Source organism: Garra rufa, chromosome 19, assembly GCF_049309525.1.
Source record: "Garra rufa chromosome 19, GarRuf1.0, whole genome shotgun sequence".
Lineage (NCBI taxonomy): Eukaryota > Metazoa > Chordata > Actinopteri > Cypriniformes > Cyprinidae > Garra > Garra rufa.
This window is the reverse complement of record NC_133379.1, coordinates 33,044,914-33,062,770: the sequence shown is the minus strand read 5'-3', so window position 1 is coordinate 33,062,770 and position 17,857 is coordinate 33,044,914. Positions and strand designations below refer to the sequence as shown.

At 33.0% G+C, this 17,857-nt stretch overlaps 1 protein-coding gene across 1 annotated transcript; it reads right to left on the bottom strand.

Annotated features, from left to right (window-relative positions):
* Positions 1-133: 133 nt before the first annotated feature.
* Positions 134-13,042, bottom strand: LOC141292423 (dnaJ homolog subfamily C member 21-like). The gene is made up of 12 exons (XM_073824439.1): positions 12,700-13,042; positions 12,420-12,513; positions 9,976-10,099; positions 8,955-9,083; positions 7,645-7,949; positions 6,527-6,696; positions 5,280-5,373; positions 4,520-4,687; positions 3,326-3,368; positions 3,045-3,208; positions 2,697-2,781; positions 134-531 (listed from the first exon to the last, which is right to left on the bottom strand). The coding sequence occupies exons 1-12, from the start codon at positions 12,794-12,796 to the stop codon at positions 373-375; spliced, it is 1,632 nt and encodes a 543-aa protein (XP_073680540.1). The 5' UTR covers positions 12,797-13,042; the 3' UTR covers positions 134-372.
* Positions 13,043-17,857: the final 4,815 nt, after the last annotated feature.

Here is a 17,857-nt window from a genome sequence, read left to right as displayed (position 1 = left end):
TCGTCAAAAGCATGTTCAAAACATCCATAGGTGTTTTATTCCTCATGTAGCCGTTTACAGGTTACCAGTCTGGAATGGTGACTATGAAAACCCAACTAAACGTGTCTAAAACTAAAAGTCTAAGTCTAAAAATATTCACCTACAGTGCAGTTCTGAGGCACCAGATTACACATCAATTATGGTGGGAATAAATGGCAGCTCATGGGAAATCTTTTGGCATATGGCATGTTACAAAAGAGATGTTCAGTCTTCTAGGGACAGAAACACACACGCTTCCTGATGGTTGCACAACTGCATGTCGTCAAATGAGGTTGTGATTTCTTGGACAAGTGTACATTTAGAGAGGCTTCAGTCTTTTAGGCTGCCTCTAGGTTATCTGTTTTTCCTGGCGTCTTTCTTTTTCTTGCACGTTTGGGCGGCGTTACTGGAAGAGAGGGCGGTGGCGTGGCCTGTGGTTTTCAGGTGATCGAAAAGTTTGTTCCTGGTGGCGAATTCATACTGACAGGTCACACAGCGCAAGCTGACTTCCTTCTATTAGGAGCAAGAAAACAAATCAAGAAAAGTTACATTGACACCGTGTCTACACCGGACGCAAGCATATCTACCACAAATTTGCTGACAAATGTGACCGTAGACCACAAAACAGGTCATAAGGGTCAGTTCTTTGAAACTGAGATTTATACGTCATCTTAAAGCTGAATGAATAAGCTTTCCATGTGTGGTTTGTTAGGATAGGACAATATTTGGCTGAGATACAATTATTTGAAAATCTGGAATCCGAGGGTGCAAAAAAATCTAAATATTGAGAAAATCACCTTTAAAGTTGTCTCAATGAAGTTCTTAGCAATGCATATTACCATTAAAAAAAAAAAAAACGTTTTTATATATTAACAGTAGGAAATGTACACAACATCTTCATGGAACATGATCTTAATTAACTTAATCCTAATTATTTTTGAAATAAAAGAAAAATCAATTATTTTGATCCATATAATAAATTCTTGGCTATTGGTACAGATATCTGTGCTACTTATGACTGGTTTTGTGGTCCAGGGTCACATATCAAAATAGCTATAAAATAATAATTGTAATTCAATATGGCTTTATAATAAGACAGTAAATAAAATATCAAAATTATTAAAACAAGCAATATTTCTATTTTAATATTTAATTGTGAAAAAAATTATAAAATGTAAACTGTTAAAAAAAAAACAAATCTAGTATTTATGGCTTATCTGAGAGGATTAGTTCACTTCCAGAACAAAATTTAACATATAATTTACTCACCCCCTTGTCATTCTAGATGTTCATGTCTTTCTTTAGTCCATTTTTTAAGGAAAACATTTCAAGATTTCTCTCCATATAACAGATATGCATGGAAGTTTGAACTTCCAAAATGCAGTTTAAACGCAGCTTCAAAGAGCTCTAAATGATCCCAGCTGAGGAAGAAGGGTCTTATCTTGTGAAATTGACAATTTATATACTTTTTAACCTCAAATGCTCATCTAGTCTCATCTATGCAATGCACATGTGTAGTCTGTGTAATCCGGGACAATACAGTTAGGATATATTGAAAATCTCCCATCTCTTTTTTGTCTTTAATTTCAAAATCACCCTACAAAGCTGTTTTACCTTTTTATGTAAAGGGCATTTGATGATCTTTGTATGTTCACTTTGTAAACACTGGGTCGGTACTTCTGCAGCGATGTAGGGCAATTTTGAAGATGGGAGTTCAAACTTGGGGGCACCATACATATCCTGAGAAAAATCCTGAAATGTTTTCCTCAAAAAACATAATTTCTTTATGACTGAAGAAAGAAAGACATGAACATCTTGGATGATAAGGGGGTGAGTACATTATCTGTAAATTTTTGTTCTAAAAGTGAACTTTTACTTTAATTTCTTCATTAAACTGTGCACATGAAAGCAGCTGAATCACAGCCTTTGCATTTTTATAATCGCACTAATTTCAGTTGTATTTCGATTAATCTTGCAGCCCTACTCAGAACTATGTAATTATTAAAATGGATGTACATTGCATTTTTTTTTTTTGCAAATTAAAATCAAAGAAATGAACAGTAAACAGTTTCACTTATAGAGATAGTTAACCCAAAATAAAAATTCTGTCATTAATTGTGAAGATCTCTTTAAGAGAAGAAATTGTTGAATGAAGTTGTTATTTTTGTTTTCTTTGCATACCAGAACGATTGAACCACTGATGTCACATGGACTATTTTTTTTTCTTTTATAAACTTACTACCTTTCCAGGCCTTGAACTTAGTAATTGCATTGCTGTCTAAGCAGAGTCAGAAAGCTTGTGGATTTCATCAAATAGTAACTTAATTTGCGTTCCGAAGATAAATGAAGGTTTTACAGGTTTGGAACGATGATGACAAGAGGGCGAGTAATTAATGATAGAATTTTCATTTTTGGGTGAACTATCCCTTTATACTACAGTTTATGTGATTATTTAAATATATAATGTGTAAAACTACTACATTACATCAACCTGAATCAGAATAAATTAATTTGTTGTATGCGCACATATTACTACTCTGTTATATTTGTTACAGGAAATCTCATGAAGTCATATGGAGTTGTTTATGTTCAGATGATAATTACAAAACCGTTGTAACATCATAGAGGAGTGTGTTTGCTCACATGTACACACATGCTAACAGAAGTACAGTACGCACCTCTTGAGCAACTTCCACAACTCCGTGTGGTTTGCTGTTCTTTTTAGAGTCTTTTCCACCTTTCTTCACTTTTGTCTTTGCGGAGCTGTAAAAGGTGACAATAACAGTTAACCTCAATTCACATCAACGAACAGAGGGCTACCCACAATGCATGGGTTTAAACCAGGGATGTCAAACTCAATTCCTGGAGGGCCACAGCCCTGCAGAGTTTAGCTCCAACCCTAATTAAACACACCTGATCTAGCTAATCACGCCCTTCAGTGCAGGAACTGAGTTTGACAGCCCTTGTTTAAACACTTTACAAGAGTTTCAAACCAGTTGATTGTTAAAAAGGCATGTGAGGGATACCTTTTTTGATTTGTGGATTCACACTCCTCTGGTTTTAGTTTCTCATCTGCATCCTCAGAGGGGACAGGGGCATCCTCATTGTTGCCCGAATCAGGCACAGGCGCGGGATGCTCTTCTGTGGACTGTGGGACTGTGCTGTCAATCTTCGGCTCTTCTGAAATATTCTGCAGAACAACCGAATTAGAAATATCTAATTTTACTGGATAAAATTTATTGCAGTTTCAATTACAATTACAATTACAACACCTCAGTGGTTTGCAGATTGGATTTCAGTTACTTACATTTTTCTGCTGGCGTCTCTTTTTCTTCTGCCTTTTAGATAATCTGTAATTAAATGAACCAATCAGACAAACAGCTAATAATGCCTTCAGATGCTGTTATCTTTATGTATTACTGTTTTAAATTTCAGGTTTAATCATTTTAAATAATTATTAAAATGCTTACATTATTATTAAAGGATTAGTTCACTTCCAGAACAAAAATGTACAGATAATTTATTCACCCCCTTGTCATCCAAGATGTTCATGCCTTTCTTTCTTCAGTCGTTTTTTTTTTTTTTTTTTTGAAGAAATCTATTTAGGAATTTTCTCCATATAGTGGACTTCTATGGTGCCCGTGAGTTTGAACTTCCAAAATGCAGTTTAAATGCAGCTTCAAAGGGCTCTAAACAATCCCAGCTGAGGAAGAAGAGTCTCATCTAGCAAAATGGTCAGTCATTTTCTTAAATAAATTAATATTTTTACACTTTTTAACTACAAATGCTTGTCTTGTCTAGCTCTGCAATGTGTACTCTGTGTGCACTCCAGTTCAAGACAGTTAAGGGTCGAAAAACTCCCATCTCATTTTCTCCTCTAACTTCAAAATCGTCCTACATCGCTGTTTTACCTTTTTTATGTAAAGGGCATTTGATCTTCTTTGCATGTTCACTTTGTAAACACTGGATCGGTACTTCTGTTGCGATGTAGGACGATTTAGAAGTTGGAGAAGAAAATGAGATGGGAGTTTTTCAACATACCCTAAGTGTACCCTAAGATGCATGAGCAGTTGTGGTTAAAAAGTGTATAAATATTAATTTATTTAAGAAAATAACAGATAATTTCGCTAGATAAGACCCTTCTTTCTTGGCTGGGATAGATTTAGTTTTGTTTAGAGCCTTTGAAGCTGCATTTAAACTGCATTTTGGAGTTCAAACTCACAGGCACCCTTGAAGTCCACTATATGAAGAAAATTCCTGAAATTTTTAACTAAAAATAATTTCTTTATGACTGAAGGATGAAAGACATGAACATCTTGGATGACGGGGGGGGGGGGGTAAGTATGTTCAATCTTATTTGTTTACAATAGTATTTATTCCTATTATTATTAATTTTAAAGTGATATTTCATTATTGTTCATTTTAGACATTATGGATATATCATAAAAGCTGCATGTTACAATTGAAGAGAACATCGCAAGTGCTGGCAGGCATGTTTTACTTTTGTCTCGGTGTGCCATCGAGTTCATCATCATCTTCATCGTCATCATCCTCTTCCTCTTCTATCTCTGCAGAGTTCTGACTCAGCGACTTCTCTTCCTCCTCCAGCTGTTGCCGTAGCAATGCCACCATCTCTCTGTGTTTCTTAGATTTCTCATGATTTTTCATACTGTTGTGTGAGAGAAGAAAATGATACTGCTGCATTAGTTGCATGTAGTCCAAGACAGTCATCTAGTGCAAAAACATGTGGTTCGTTTGAGATTATTTAAAAAACATATATGCTAAGGTAGAAAAAACAAATCTATTTAGAAAAATGTTAAGCAGTGCAACTGTTTTCGACATTGATAATACTAAGCATACTAGAATGAAGGATCATGTGACACTGTAAACTGGCTGACTAATGATGCTGAAAATTCAGCTTTGCATCACAGGAATAACTTGATTAAAATGTATTAAAATGGAAAACAGTTCTTTTAAATTAAAATAAGATTTCACAATATAACTTTTTTATTTTATTTTTAATGACTTGGTGAGCCTTTAAAACCAGACTTTAAAAAAACCTTACTGACCCCAAGTAAATGTACACATCCATACATATACATAATGTAAAGCAGCTACAGATCTCAAGTGAAATATTATATTATGATTTTAACTTAAAAACGTTACATGTAAAAAAAAAGTTATATAAATGATCTCTGAAGTGATGGAGGGTGTGCATGGAAAGTTTCAGTGTGGTGTACTTGTGCGTTCCATTTACTCACGCTTTATCGGATTTGAAAGATTTGTCACAGGCAGGGCAGTACAGGTCATCATAATAGTCGTCCATTTCCGTGGCACCATCTGCCTGCATTACATCTGACAAAAGTCAAGTGGTGAGATACGCGTGATGTCCATTACTCATAAATATTTACAGTATAACTGAGGTATTTTTCATGACTTGGCGACACTCTGTGAGTCACTGCATATATGTATGAATCACCGATGTTTGCTCTGACTTGTTCTGTTCATTTATAGTGGCCTCAACAAAATTTGTACATGTGATGTCACACCTATATCGGAATATCACTGCATACACTACCAGTCAAATGTTTTTGAACAGTAAGATTTTTAATGTTTACTTACTCAAAAGTCTCTTCTGCTCTCCACACCTGCATTTATTTGATTCAAAGTACAGCAAAAACACAATTTAGATTTTTTTATTATTTAAAATAACTGTCTCCTATTTGAATACATTTTAAAATGTAATTTATTCCTGTGATTTCAAAGCTGAATTTTTAGCTTCTTTACTCCAGTCTTCAGTGTAACATAATTCTTTAGAAATTTTTCTAATATGCTGATTAGGTCTTCCAATAATTTTTTTTTTTATTATTATATTTAAAACAGTTGAGTAAATTTTTTCAGGATTCTTTGCCGAATAGAAAGATCAGCATTTATCTGAAATATAAAAGGCTTGTGTAACTGTATACATTATATACCATTCAAAAGCTAAGAGTCAGGGAAATTAATACTTTTATTTAGCAAGCATGCTTTAAATTGATCAAATTGATTTAAAGTGATGTTACAAAAAAAATGCTGTTCTTTTGAAATGGCTATTCTTTAAAGAAACTTCTATTTAGCTGTTTTCAACATCATATGTTTTTTGAGCAGCAAATCTGAATATTAGAATGATTTCTGAAGGATCACGTGACTGGAGTAATGATGCTAAAAATTCAGCTTTGTAATCACAGGAATAAATTACATTTTAAAATATATTCAAATAGAAAACAGTTATTTTAAATAGTAAAAAATAAAAAAAAATTACTGTTTTGCTGTACTTTGAATCAAATAAATGACTGACGAGCAGAAGAGACTTCTTAAAAAAACATTCTTCTGAACATTGTTTAGTCTTAAAATGATCTAATGTGCACTGAACTTTTGACTGGCCCCTGAACCTCTGATCACCTCTACCCAGAATCCACTCATGTATATACCGTATATATATATATATATCTGTGACATCAGAACTCACCTCCCGCATCCACATTTGCCCTTTCCAGTCCGTTTTCCACCTCCTCCTCATCCTCTTCACTCTCTGATGCATCACCAAACTCTTGACCGTACTCTGCTTCCATCTGCTGCAGTTCTTTCTCCAGCTCTGACATGGCAGCCCAACTCTGTTCCTGATAGTCTTCTGCCAGCCTAAAGGCACACAATCAACATGTACATAACTGTAATAAAATATATTACAGCAACAGTGTTATATATATATATATGTGTTCTGAGTCAATGTCGCAAAGATCCTGACTTGCATCTCCTTTTTGGACGCGCCTTGAGTGAGAAATTTATCTTTACGGATTACACAATGAACAAATTTTTGTTTTTGATTTGTTTTATTTCGTTAAGTAATCATTTAAAGCTTTCTATAGATATGTTTTTCACTTTTTTGTTAAGCACTCCTGTTCAAGAACGAGACGACAGAAAGCGCATAATTTTTGTTTTCTTTATTTTATAAAAACACTATAAAGTTTTTTGATGTATTACTTTTTCCTTTGGTAGATTATGGCATGGAAAGTGCAAAGCGCGCTCCCTTTATTATCACTAAAAGCGTCAAAAATCTTAGTTCATAGAGATCTCACAAAGTTCCGTTATAATCAATAAAGCTTTCTAAACTACACAATGAATCTTTTATTTACATCACGTCTGCACTTAGTCATGAGATGATTCACGAGCGCGCAAAACGGCAATAAAACCGATCTGGTGCTTACAGCGGTGAGTGAATTCTGACAAACTGTTTCTAATTGTTCGAAATCAACACTTCTCAACGCTGCAAAAACACGCTGGATTGTTTGCCAGATCTCATGACGTTCCAAACCCCTAAGACCTTGATCATCTTTAGAACACACAATATTTTTGATGAATTGTTGCACAAAGTTATCATTTTTGTTTTATTTGCACACAAAAAAGTATTCTCAGAGGTTCATACATTTTTGGTTGAACCTCTGATCTCACATGGACTATTTTAACAATGTCTTTACTACCTTTCTGGGCCTTTAACATGTCAGTTGTATTGTTGTCTATGCAGGATCAGAAAGCTCTCAGATTTCATACAAAATATCCAGTCTTATAAAATGTGCTAATCGTACTCACTTGGCCTGGTGGAGCTTCTGCTTTCTCCTCAGTTCTTCAACTTTTTTGGCCTTCTCTGCGTTTTGCTCTTCCACCAACTTCTTATGGGCCTGAACGCGCTTATCACGCTTTCGAACGAAGGCCACTAGTTGGCGCACTAGCTCGTTGTGCTCTTTCCTAGCCTTGTCCCTGGTTTTCTTGTTCTCTTTCTCCATGGCTCTCTTCTCCCAGCGGTTTGAGGCCTGTCGCGTGTCATACTCCTCCTTCCATGCAAAGTTTTTGCGTGTACAGAAGCTCTGCCAGTAGCCATAGAATAAATGCACCACCTGAGAGACAAATGAAAGGAAAAAGTTTAATACTATATAACTACGTTTTATGTATGAACTTCCTGGATGCTTCATCCTTTTAACCACAAGATGAAGAGTTTTTAGGAGGCTGGTGCACTCATCCTCTGTTCAGCTGCTTTTTGCAAGCCTCCACTGATGGCAAACACTCAAAAAATCCATTAGGTAAAGTGCAGGTTTGAGCCACACAGGAAGGGGAAACAGTTAAGATCATTTAAGAGCCTCCAGGTCTAATTGGAATGAGATGAACCTCATTGTTCAGACTCTGGAGAAAATGGTCTCAGCAACTGAAAGAGAGGCTGGATCCCTTGAATTAAATGTGAAGTCTTCCATCAAGATTTTTCCTCTCTTTTAGCTAACAGTCTGAAAAATGTTTTCAGATTTGGACGAGTCCCATCCTGTTACCCCTAGTAGCTTGGAAAAGTATTTATAGATGGAATAGTTTCTGTGTTCTATTTAGCTAATAAGTTAATAATCCACAGTCTCATTTGGCTGTAAGGTCTAAAATGCACTAAACCTCTTGAAGAACTCTGATGCCAGCACTCAAGTATTTCATGGTATAAATACATATTTCTCTAACAAACACAATGCATACTCTCCTACTATCTTAAAATTTGTTTTTCATCAACTGGCTCTCACTGTCCATACATTACTTCTGTCTCAAGACTTGTTTGATTTTCTAGGTAATTTAATAATTCTGGTTCACTAAAAAGAACAAGATCAAAGGAGTCAGAATCACATACATTACTACCATTCAGAAGCTGGTTGAGGTTAAATAAGATGTTTTATATTTTTTAAAAGAAGTCTCTTTAAAAAAAAATATTACAATTTCAAATAGCGGTTTTATATTTTAAATTGTAATTTATTCCTGTGATGGCAAAGCTAAATTTTCGGCATCATTACTCTAACCCTCAGTTTTATCAGTATTGCAACAGCTGTGCTTTATATTTGCGGAAAACTGTACTGTATGTGCCAGTGTCTACATACAGTGTCATAATCACTCTGAGAGTCTCCAAATGAGGGAAACTGGTCCTCCTCTTCTTCCTCATCTTTAGTGTGCTCCATCTCCTCCTTTATGATAGTCTCAAACACGTTCCTGTATACAGTGTAAAAGCCCTACAGAAAAAAAAAGAGTTTGCAGCATTAAAATACATGCATTTCCACAATAAACGGTCTGAATCATTCCAAAACGAAAGCATCATTTGTGCATTTTCAACATGAGCTTCTACTGCCCTCCAGCAGTACATGATGGTAAAGCAGACATTTGAGCTATACACCACCAGTCAAAAGTTTTCAAACAGTGAGATCAGAACATGTGTCTCTTCTGCTTACCAGGCCTGCATTTTTTGATCCAAAAAAGTACTTTTATTTCTTGCAGCATCATTACTCTTCAGAAATCATTCTAATATTCTAAATTCATGCTTAGAAAACATGTATTATTAGTATTATTATGTTAAAAACAACAGAGTAGATTTTTTCAGGTTTCTTTGATGAACATTTAGGAAGAACAGCATTTATCTGAAATAAAAAGTGTAACATTATAAATGTCTTTCTCTTCACTTCTGATCAATTTAAAGTATCCTTGCTAAATAGAAGTACAAATTTCTATTAAAAAATACTGATTTCAAACTTTTGAATGGTATAGTGTATAATGTTATGAAAGCTTTTTATTTCAGATAAATTTGGATATTTCTATTCATCAAAGAATCCTGAAAAAAATGTACTCAACTGTTTTAAATACTGATAATAATAATAACATTAATAAATGTTCCCTGAACAGCAAATTGGCTTATTAGAATAATTTCTGAAGGATCTGTGACACTGAAGACTGGAGTATTGATGCTCTCATTTAGTTCAATAACAGCTACATACAGAACACAATAGTCTTGATATGCACTTTTTGTTGAACATATAGATACAATGCAATGGTAAAAGACATCTGTCTGACATATTTCACACATTTAAAAGTGTGACTACTGGCAACAAAAAATGAATTTTAAATATTCACCTTTTCATCATCTCCATAACCTGAGTAACAGGTGACAGTGAAGAACTGCACGAGATCAATGCTGTCATCCTGGTACTCGCCACTGACACCTCCTTTCAGCAGCGCCTCTCGGTGGTTATCATACCTAAATACAAATGTAACAGCCATATTAGCATAATTAAATATTAATGGAATCATATCAAAGGCTGTTATAGTCATTTTAGTATACTTAAATGGCAAATGCTGATTAGTATTACTGATATTAAAAAAATGTGTGTTTGTGTGTGTTTTCTACACTACCAGTCAAAAGTTTTTGAACAGTAAGATTGTGTTTTTTAAACACGTCTCTTCTCTCTCACCAAGCAAGCATTTATTTGATCCAAAATACAGCAAAAACAGTACAATTTTGAAATATTTTTTACTTTTTTCTATTTGAATGTATTTTAAGATGTAATTTATTCCTGTGATCAAAGCTAAATTTTCAGTCACATTACTCCAGTCTTCAGTGTTACATTATCCTGCTGATTTGCTGTTTAATTTACTTTTTTATTATTATTATCAATATTTAAAATAGTTAAGTAAATTTTTTCAGGATTCTTTGATAAATACAAATATCTAAAGACCAGCATTTATCTGAAATAAAAAGCGTTTGTAACATTATACACTACAGTATACTATTCAAACGTTTGGAGTCAGTAAAACAAGTTTTGGGTGGAAAGAAATGATAGAAATTAACACTTTTATTTAACAAGGATGTTTTAAATTAATTAAAAGTGATGATGAACACTTTTATACTGTTAGAAAAGATTTCTATTTCAGATAAATGCTGTTCTTCTGGGCTTTCAATTCATCAAAGAAACCTGAAAAAAAAATCTACTTAGCTGATTTTAACATAATAATAATAAATGTTTTTTGAGCAGCATATTAGAATATTAGAATGATTTCTGAAGGATCGCGTGAGTGAAGTATCAGTGCTAAAAATTCAGTTTTAAAATCACAGGAATAAATTACATTTTAAAATATATTTAAATAGAACACAGCTATTTTAAATAGTAAAAAAAAAATTCAAAATACTGTACTGTTTTTGCATTACTTTGGATCAAATAAATGCAGGCTTGGTGAGAACTTCTTTAAAAAAGATTAAAAATGTTGACTGTCATTTTTTGTTTTTCATATATGTTATACTAAATTAATTGTTGTTGATTTTCAATAAAACCTGGGATTTATATTGAAAATATGACTTTAAATTTACTTAAATTGGAAAGCAATGGCATACCCTGCAAGGTATACTTTTAGATTCATATTAATACAATAATAATAGTAATATACGTGTTACTGATTTCTTTGCAATTTACAACCCATTACTAATGCATCTAATACTAATACAAGTTCACAGTTTTGATAAATTTTCATTTTTGTTACACAGCTAGAACACATCAGTGTCAATGTCAACAACGTCTCTGTCATTTCCAAGCCCATATGCTGTTTTTCCACTGAACACAAAGGGAGAATTTTGAAGAAGCTCTCTTGTACAACAGCAGTGGCCACTTCTGTCACGCTTTTAAAAAAACACCCTAAAAGTATCCATAACACCATATGGAAAATAGCAAAATTCACATTTTATCGGTTGAATGGAAAACACACAGTAAAACCTGAAATTATCCAGACACCAGACATATATTTGTAATATTTTACTAGTGGATGCAAAACACTATAGTTCATTTATGTAAGTGAGGATAGCAAAATAAAGTAAAATGTGACATATTATACCCAGAAATTATTCATACAGTGGACTAGCAGGAAAACCGATAAACAATTTTGGACTAAAGTTTTGATTTGACACATTGACTTGACCATGTTTTGTCACATACCTTTCTATCAAGGTTATCTGACATTATCAAGATGAATTTGTTGAACAGTGAACACAGTTTAACTCTTGAGTTCTTGTCATATCTTATTACCATTTTTTAAACTATAGAAAATAAATAAAGTGTTGAAGGTGTCTGAATACATTTTGGTTTGACTGTAACTGCACATTGGTTTGGAATGACATGAGTAGGAAAAAAAGGTGAGCTACTCCTTTAACCAGTACCCAACAAGCCAACATTACATTTCTGTCTATTTCTTACACAAGACCATGACTTCATTTAACTTTTCATTAAAGTGTAGGGCTGTAGGGAATGAGTCTTATATTTAGATCATGGCAGAAAAAATCACTTTGAATCTACTTTTATATATAAAACTGTGGTTTAGACATTTCACAAGAATAAATCATGTTATGGGAAATAAAGTAATATAGGTGGATAAGGGACAGAATAAGATGAAAATAACTATCCTTTTTAAGGATTGTTTACACAGGATATGCAACATAATTAGCCTACAGTAAAATCTCATTAGTATTGAACTAAGCTAGATGTACTGTATCTAGGATGCACATAGTTGTTGTTGTTTATTGGACATCTTACCAGGCTTTCTCCTGTGGGTCACTCAGAACATCATACGCCGCTTGGATAAGTTTGAACTCCTCTGCAGCCTCCTCTGCATTGTCCAAGTTCTTGTCTAGAATCAGAATTAAAAAATATATGACCTACATTACAAGATACTTTCATGGTTAAACTAACTTAAGTCTTATAATCAACAGCACTTGGCAGATCATTGTTAGAAAACAGACAACAACAGCCTTATTTATTAACACAGGACAATAACCTCTATTAATCATCAAAGATATAAGACGAAATTAAATACCTGGGTGCCATTTCAAGGCTAATTTCCTATAAGCCTTTTTTAGTTCGTCGTCCGTCGCTTCTCTTTTAACCCCCAGCACTTCATAGTGGCACTTCATCCTGCTTTATCTGAGAGAGATCCTATACAAACTTAAAATGCTGTGTTTTGAAAACCACTGTCATTAGCTACCGCTCAAAATGTCATCAATATGCCCACGTGGATTACAAAACTAAAAACAAAACAACCCTAACCTTATATAACACTAAATATAATAAAGATAATACTATAATTAAACCACTAAACGCGCTTATTCATCAAGTTCTCAAACAGTTATAATGTTTCACTCGATGTGAGAACCGCACGAAGCCGGTGTAGCCAGACGCGTCGCATAAAATTGATGTCACGAACTAAACGCGGTGCTATTGGCTGAGAGTTGTAGCTTTTAAGTATTAACTTCTATTTAAAATACTAATATTCTTTGTCTTGTATTTATTCATCTGAGATTGCATTTGTGTGTGCATTAAATGTACTAAAGAATAAAAAATGTTTTTTAAAGAATAAAATAATATTTCTAAATATCTTTCGTAGCTCACCTAACCTGCTATATATTTATTAACAAATATGTTTGTAAGCATAAACATGTGTGATATAACTTACTACTTACACAACATACGTAAATTGATTAAATGATCGGGTTAATGAAAGGGTTATAAAACGTTAAACATTGCATTGAAAATGTCTTAAAGCCACCGGTGTAGGCTATTTTTGCAATTTATTGTTCATTCAAAATCAAGCATTAACTCAATATGTTTTTTTTTTTTTTTTTTTTTTTTTCAATTGAATGGGTGGGATTTTTCAGTGGCTAACCTTTGAAACAATGCAAACCGCTATTTATTCCAACAAGCAGGAGTGGCTTATGGCTTTTTTTTCCTAAGCTTCCTACGAGTTTGCATACAATTGACAAATGCTGGCTATTTTAATCTTTCAGGAGGACATAACTTATAGCTGCTGCCATAGCGAGATCTGCTGTATGACTAACGTTACAGGCGACTTTAGTCACGTTTGTTTTGCATGTAAGGATTGGATATAATAGCTTATAAAGTAACATCATGAAATCAATGAGGGAAGTTGATCTGGATACATACAGTTTGTCTTTACTCACTGCAAAAGAAGACGTCCTGAATCCACGATCGTCAACAAACTGGTATGAAAACGGTTTTTGTTTATTTGATTATTTTTAAAATCTACATCTAATAATATATTTCAGACAGACAAGATACAGTAAAAACCTAACATAAAATACTGGGAAAGATACGTTAAGTTGTTTTAAATTTAGTTATTGTAATTTTTATTTTATCCCTAAAATGTTTCTGATCAAGCATAATAGCTTTAATTAATTTAACAAAAACAACAATAATAATAATTATAATACATATATAATGCATTGAAATAACATATTATTCACATAACCTATGCAAACTATTTTATTTCGCAAAAGCGAAAAAAAAAAAAAAAACAGCTAGCAGAGGATGGTTTCGATCCATCGACCTCTGGGTTATGGGCCCAGCACGCTTCCGCTGCGCCACTCTGCTAGGCGGTAGTTCAAAGGCGCGCTTTCAGGCTTTGAACAAAAGATAATTTTCCGTTAGTTATATTTGTGTTTTTTAGTTATTAATTATTCACAGACGCCGACAACGACATAAAACACTGCTCGTGCTGAAATTACTTGGAAAGAAAATAAATAATGTGCAGATATTCCACTACACAGATGGTAAGGTAGATTTCAGTGTTCCTCAACCCTGTTTAAATTAATACAAAAAAATAATATTTAAAATAATTAGGTCACATTACACACACAAAAAAATGTGCGCCTTCATGATTTTGTTAAAAAAATATATTTAAATATAACTAGCTAGTCTAGTATATTGTAGACTACCAATCAAAAGTTTTTGAACAGTAAGATTTTTATTTTTATTTTTTTACAGAAGACTCTTCTGCTTACCAAGCCTGCATTTATTTGATCTAAAGTATAGCAAAAACTGTAAAATTCTGAAATATTTTTGCTATTTAAAATATTTACTTTACTTGGAATATATTTAAAAATATAATTTATTCCTGTGTTTTCATAGCTAATTTTTTTAGCATCATTACTCCAGACACACGATCCTTCAGAAATCATTATAATATTCTGATTTGCTGCTAAAAAAAAACAGTATTATTATGTTGAAAACAGCTGAGTACATTTTTCAGGTTTCTTTGATGAATAGAAAGTTCAGAAGAACAGCATTTATCTGAAATAGAAATCTTTTGTAACATTATACATTTCTTATTTGGTTAATTTAAAGCATTCTTGCTAAATAAAAGTATTCATTTCTATAAATAAAAAAATATATATATTAAGCATTTGAATGGTGTAACGTATAATATTACAAAAACTTTTTACTTCAGATACATGCTGATCTTTGGATCTTTCTATTAATCAGAAAATCCTTAAAAAATGTAAAAACTGTTTTAAATATTGATAATAATAATGTTTCTTGAACATCAAATCAGCATATTACAATGATTTCTGAAGGATCATGTGACACTGAAGACTGGAGTAATGATTCTGAAAATTTAGCTTTGATCATAGAAATAAATGACATTTTAAAATATATTCAAATAGAAAGCAGTTCTTTTAAACAGTAAAAATGTTTCACAATATTACTGCTTTTGCTGTATATTGGATGAAATAAAAGCAAGCTTGGTGAGCAAAAGAGAATTCTAAAAAAAAAAATATATATATCTGTGTAATCTGTGTGTAAAAATCCAGCTAAATCCAGTATAACATAGACTTCAATGCTGCTATGGCGTCTTGATCTGACGAATTACATTTCAGAATGTCTGTCTTATCTTAATGACCAAACAACCCCCTCCCAGACCAATTTCCTCTGTAAATACCCCTGCTTATCTTAATTAGCATGTTTATCTGCAAAATCACCCTGTATGACAAACTATCCTACAGTCTGAGATGATAAACCCAAGCATGGAGGTGTGTGTGGGTCAAGCATCTGTTGAACATGGTACTTCAGACAGTGATTGTTTTTGACCATGCTGGGGGCTAAAAGGCAGACATCTCCACGGGCTGAGCAGTTCCTGTTGTTCTTGTCACAGGAAATGTTTGAAAAGGGAGAATGTCGCCGCTAAAAAAAGGAATTTTCAAAAGAAACAATGTTGGTTGTTTGTGAGCTAAAAAAAAAGTATAATTCTGAACTTCATTTAGTGTGTGTTTGTGATAAGAGAAACCTTTTGGATTTCTTTCCTGACATTCAAACTGCATTTCATCTGATTTGGTGTTAAACTCTAAGCTTTTTTTGTTTTTAAACCAAGGCCTCATTAAATTATTCAAACCATGTCCTCATTTCATAATGTTTAGTTTAGAAATGTATTACATTATTTAGCTTTACCCACTTCAGGTTATTCGAATTTAATTTTAATAATGGATTCAAGCGCATTAAACGGAGATAGAAAGTGCCAGATGTCAAGAAGGTGCTAGTCTAAACACGGAAGCAGGACTCTACATCTTCATAACCTTCCTGTCTCTGTCATTTCCTCAGTGTTTTTTATAGAATATAGTATGTCTATCTATAATAAAGCATCATGTTTTATAGTCTACAGTGCAGTAAAGACACTATAGGTGAAAAGGGTAAAAATTGTAACTAATAAACACTGTACTTCACATTTTGTTGATATTTTTGAGTTAGAGGATATACATACAGTATACAGTTAAGGTCAAAAGTACATACACCTTGCAGAATCTGCAAAATGCATGTTGTTTTTGTTTAGTACTGACCTAAATAAGATATTTCACATAAAAGATGTTTTCATATAGTCCACAAGAGAAAATAATAGTTGAACTTATAAAAATCATCCTGTTTAAAAGTTTACATACACTTGATTCTTAATACTGTATTGTAACCTGAATTATCCACAGCTGTGTTTTTTTTTTTTTTTTTTTTTTTAGTGATAGTTGTTCATGAGTTTCTTGTTTGTTCTGAACAGTTAAACTGCCTGCTGTACTTCAGAAAACCCTTCAGGTCCAACAAATTCTTTAGTGTTTCAGCATTTTTGTGTGTTTGAACCATTTACAATGACTGTATGATTTCGAGATCCATATTTTCACACTGAGGACAACTAAGGGACTCATATGCAACTATTACAGAAGGTTCAAACGCTCACTGATGCTCCAGAAGGAAACACGATGCATTAAGAGAGGGTGAAAACTTCTGAATTTGATGATCAGGGTAAATTTAACTTATTTTGCCTCTGGGAAACATGTAAGTATCTTCTGTAGCTTCTGAAGGATTGAGGACTAAATGAAAAAATATATGATATTTAAGCAAAATAAAAAAAATGTACACATCATTATGTGCAAAAGTTTTCACCCCCGGCTCTTAATGCGTCGTGTTTCTTTCTGAAGCATCAGTGAGTGTTTGAACCTTCATTAATAGTAGCATATGAGTCCCTCAGTTGTCCTCAGTGTGAAAAGATTGAACCCAAAATCATACAGTCACTGTTTGAAAGGGTTCAAATACACAAAAATGATGAAAAACCAAATCATTTGTGGAAGGATTTTTCTAAAGAACAGCAGACAGTTTAACTGTTCAGGACAAACAAGGGACTCGTGAACAACTATCACAAAAAAAAAAAAAAAAAAAAAAAAGAATCAAGTGTATGTGAAATTTTACACTGTAAATTCAACTATTATTTTCTCTTGTGGACTATATGTAAATGTCTTTTATGTAAAGTATCTTACTCAGGTCAGTACTAAATAAAAATAACATGCATTTTGTACGAACCCGTTTATTTTGGTAAAATAATTAACAGATTCAGAGTCTGCAAGGTGTTTGTAAACTTTTGACCTAAACTGTATGTCTTTTTATCGCTCCATAAATCAGAAAATACTGTCAACAGCCAGAAAATATTTAATAAATCAAATCAAACAATATATGAACAAACCCCTCTGACAAAACCCCTCAAAATATAGATAAATAGAACAAAACTTTAAAGTTGGCTGATTTCTGAAAAAATAATTTTAAGAAAAGCACCTTTAAATATATGTATTGTAATTGAAATGCACAGATACAGATAGACAATGTGTAAAACTAAACACTTAAATTTGTATTTTGTATGTTTTCTT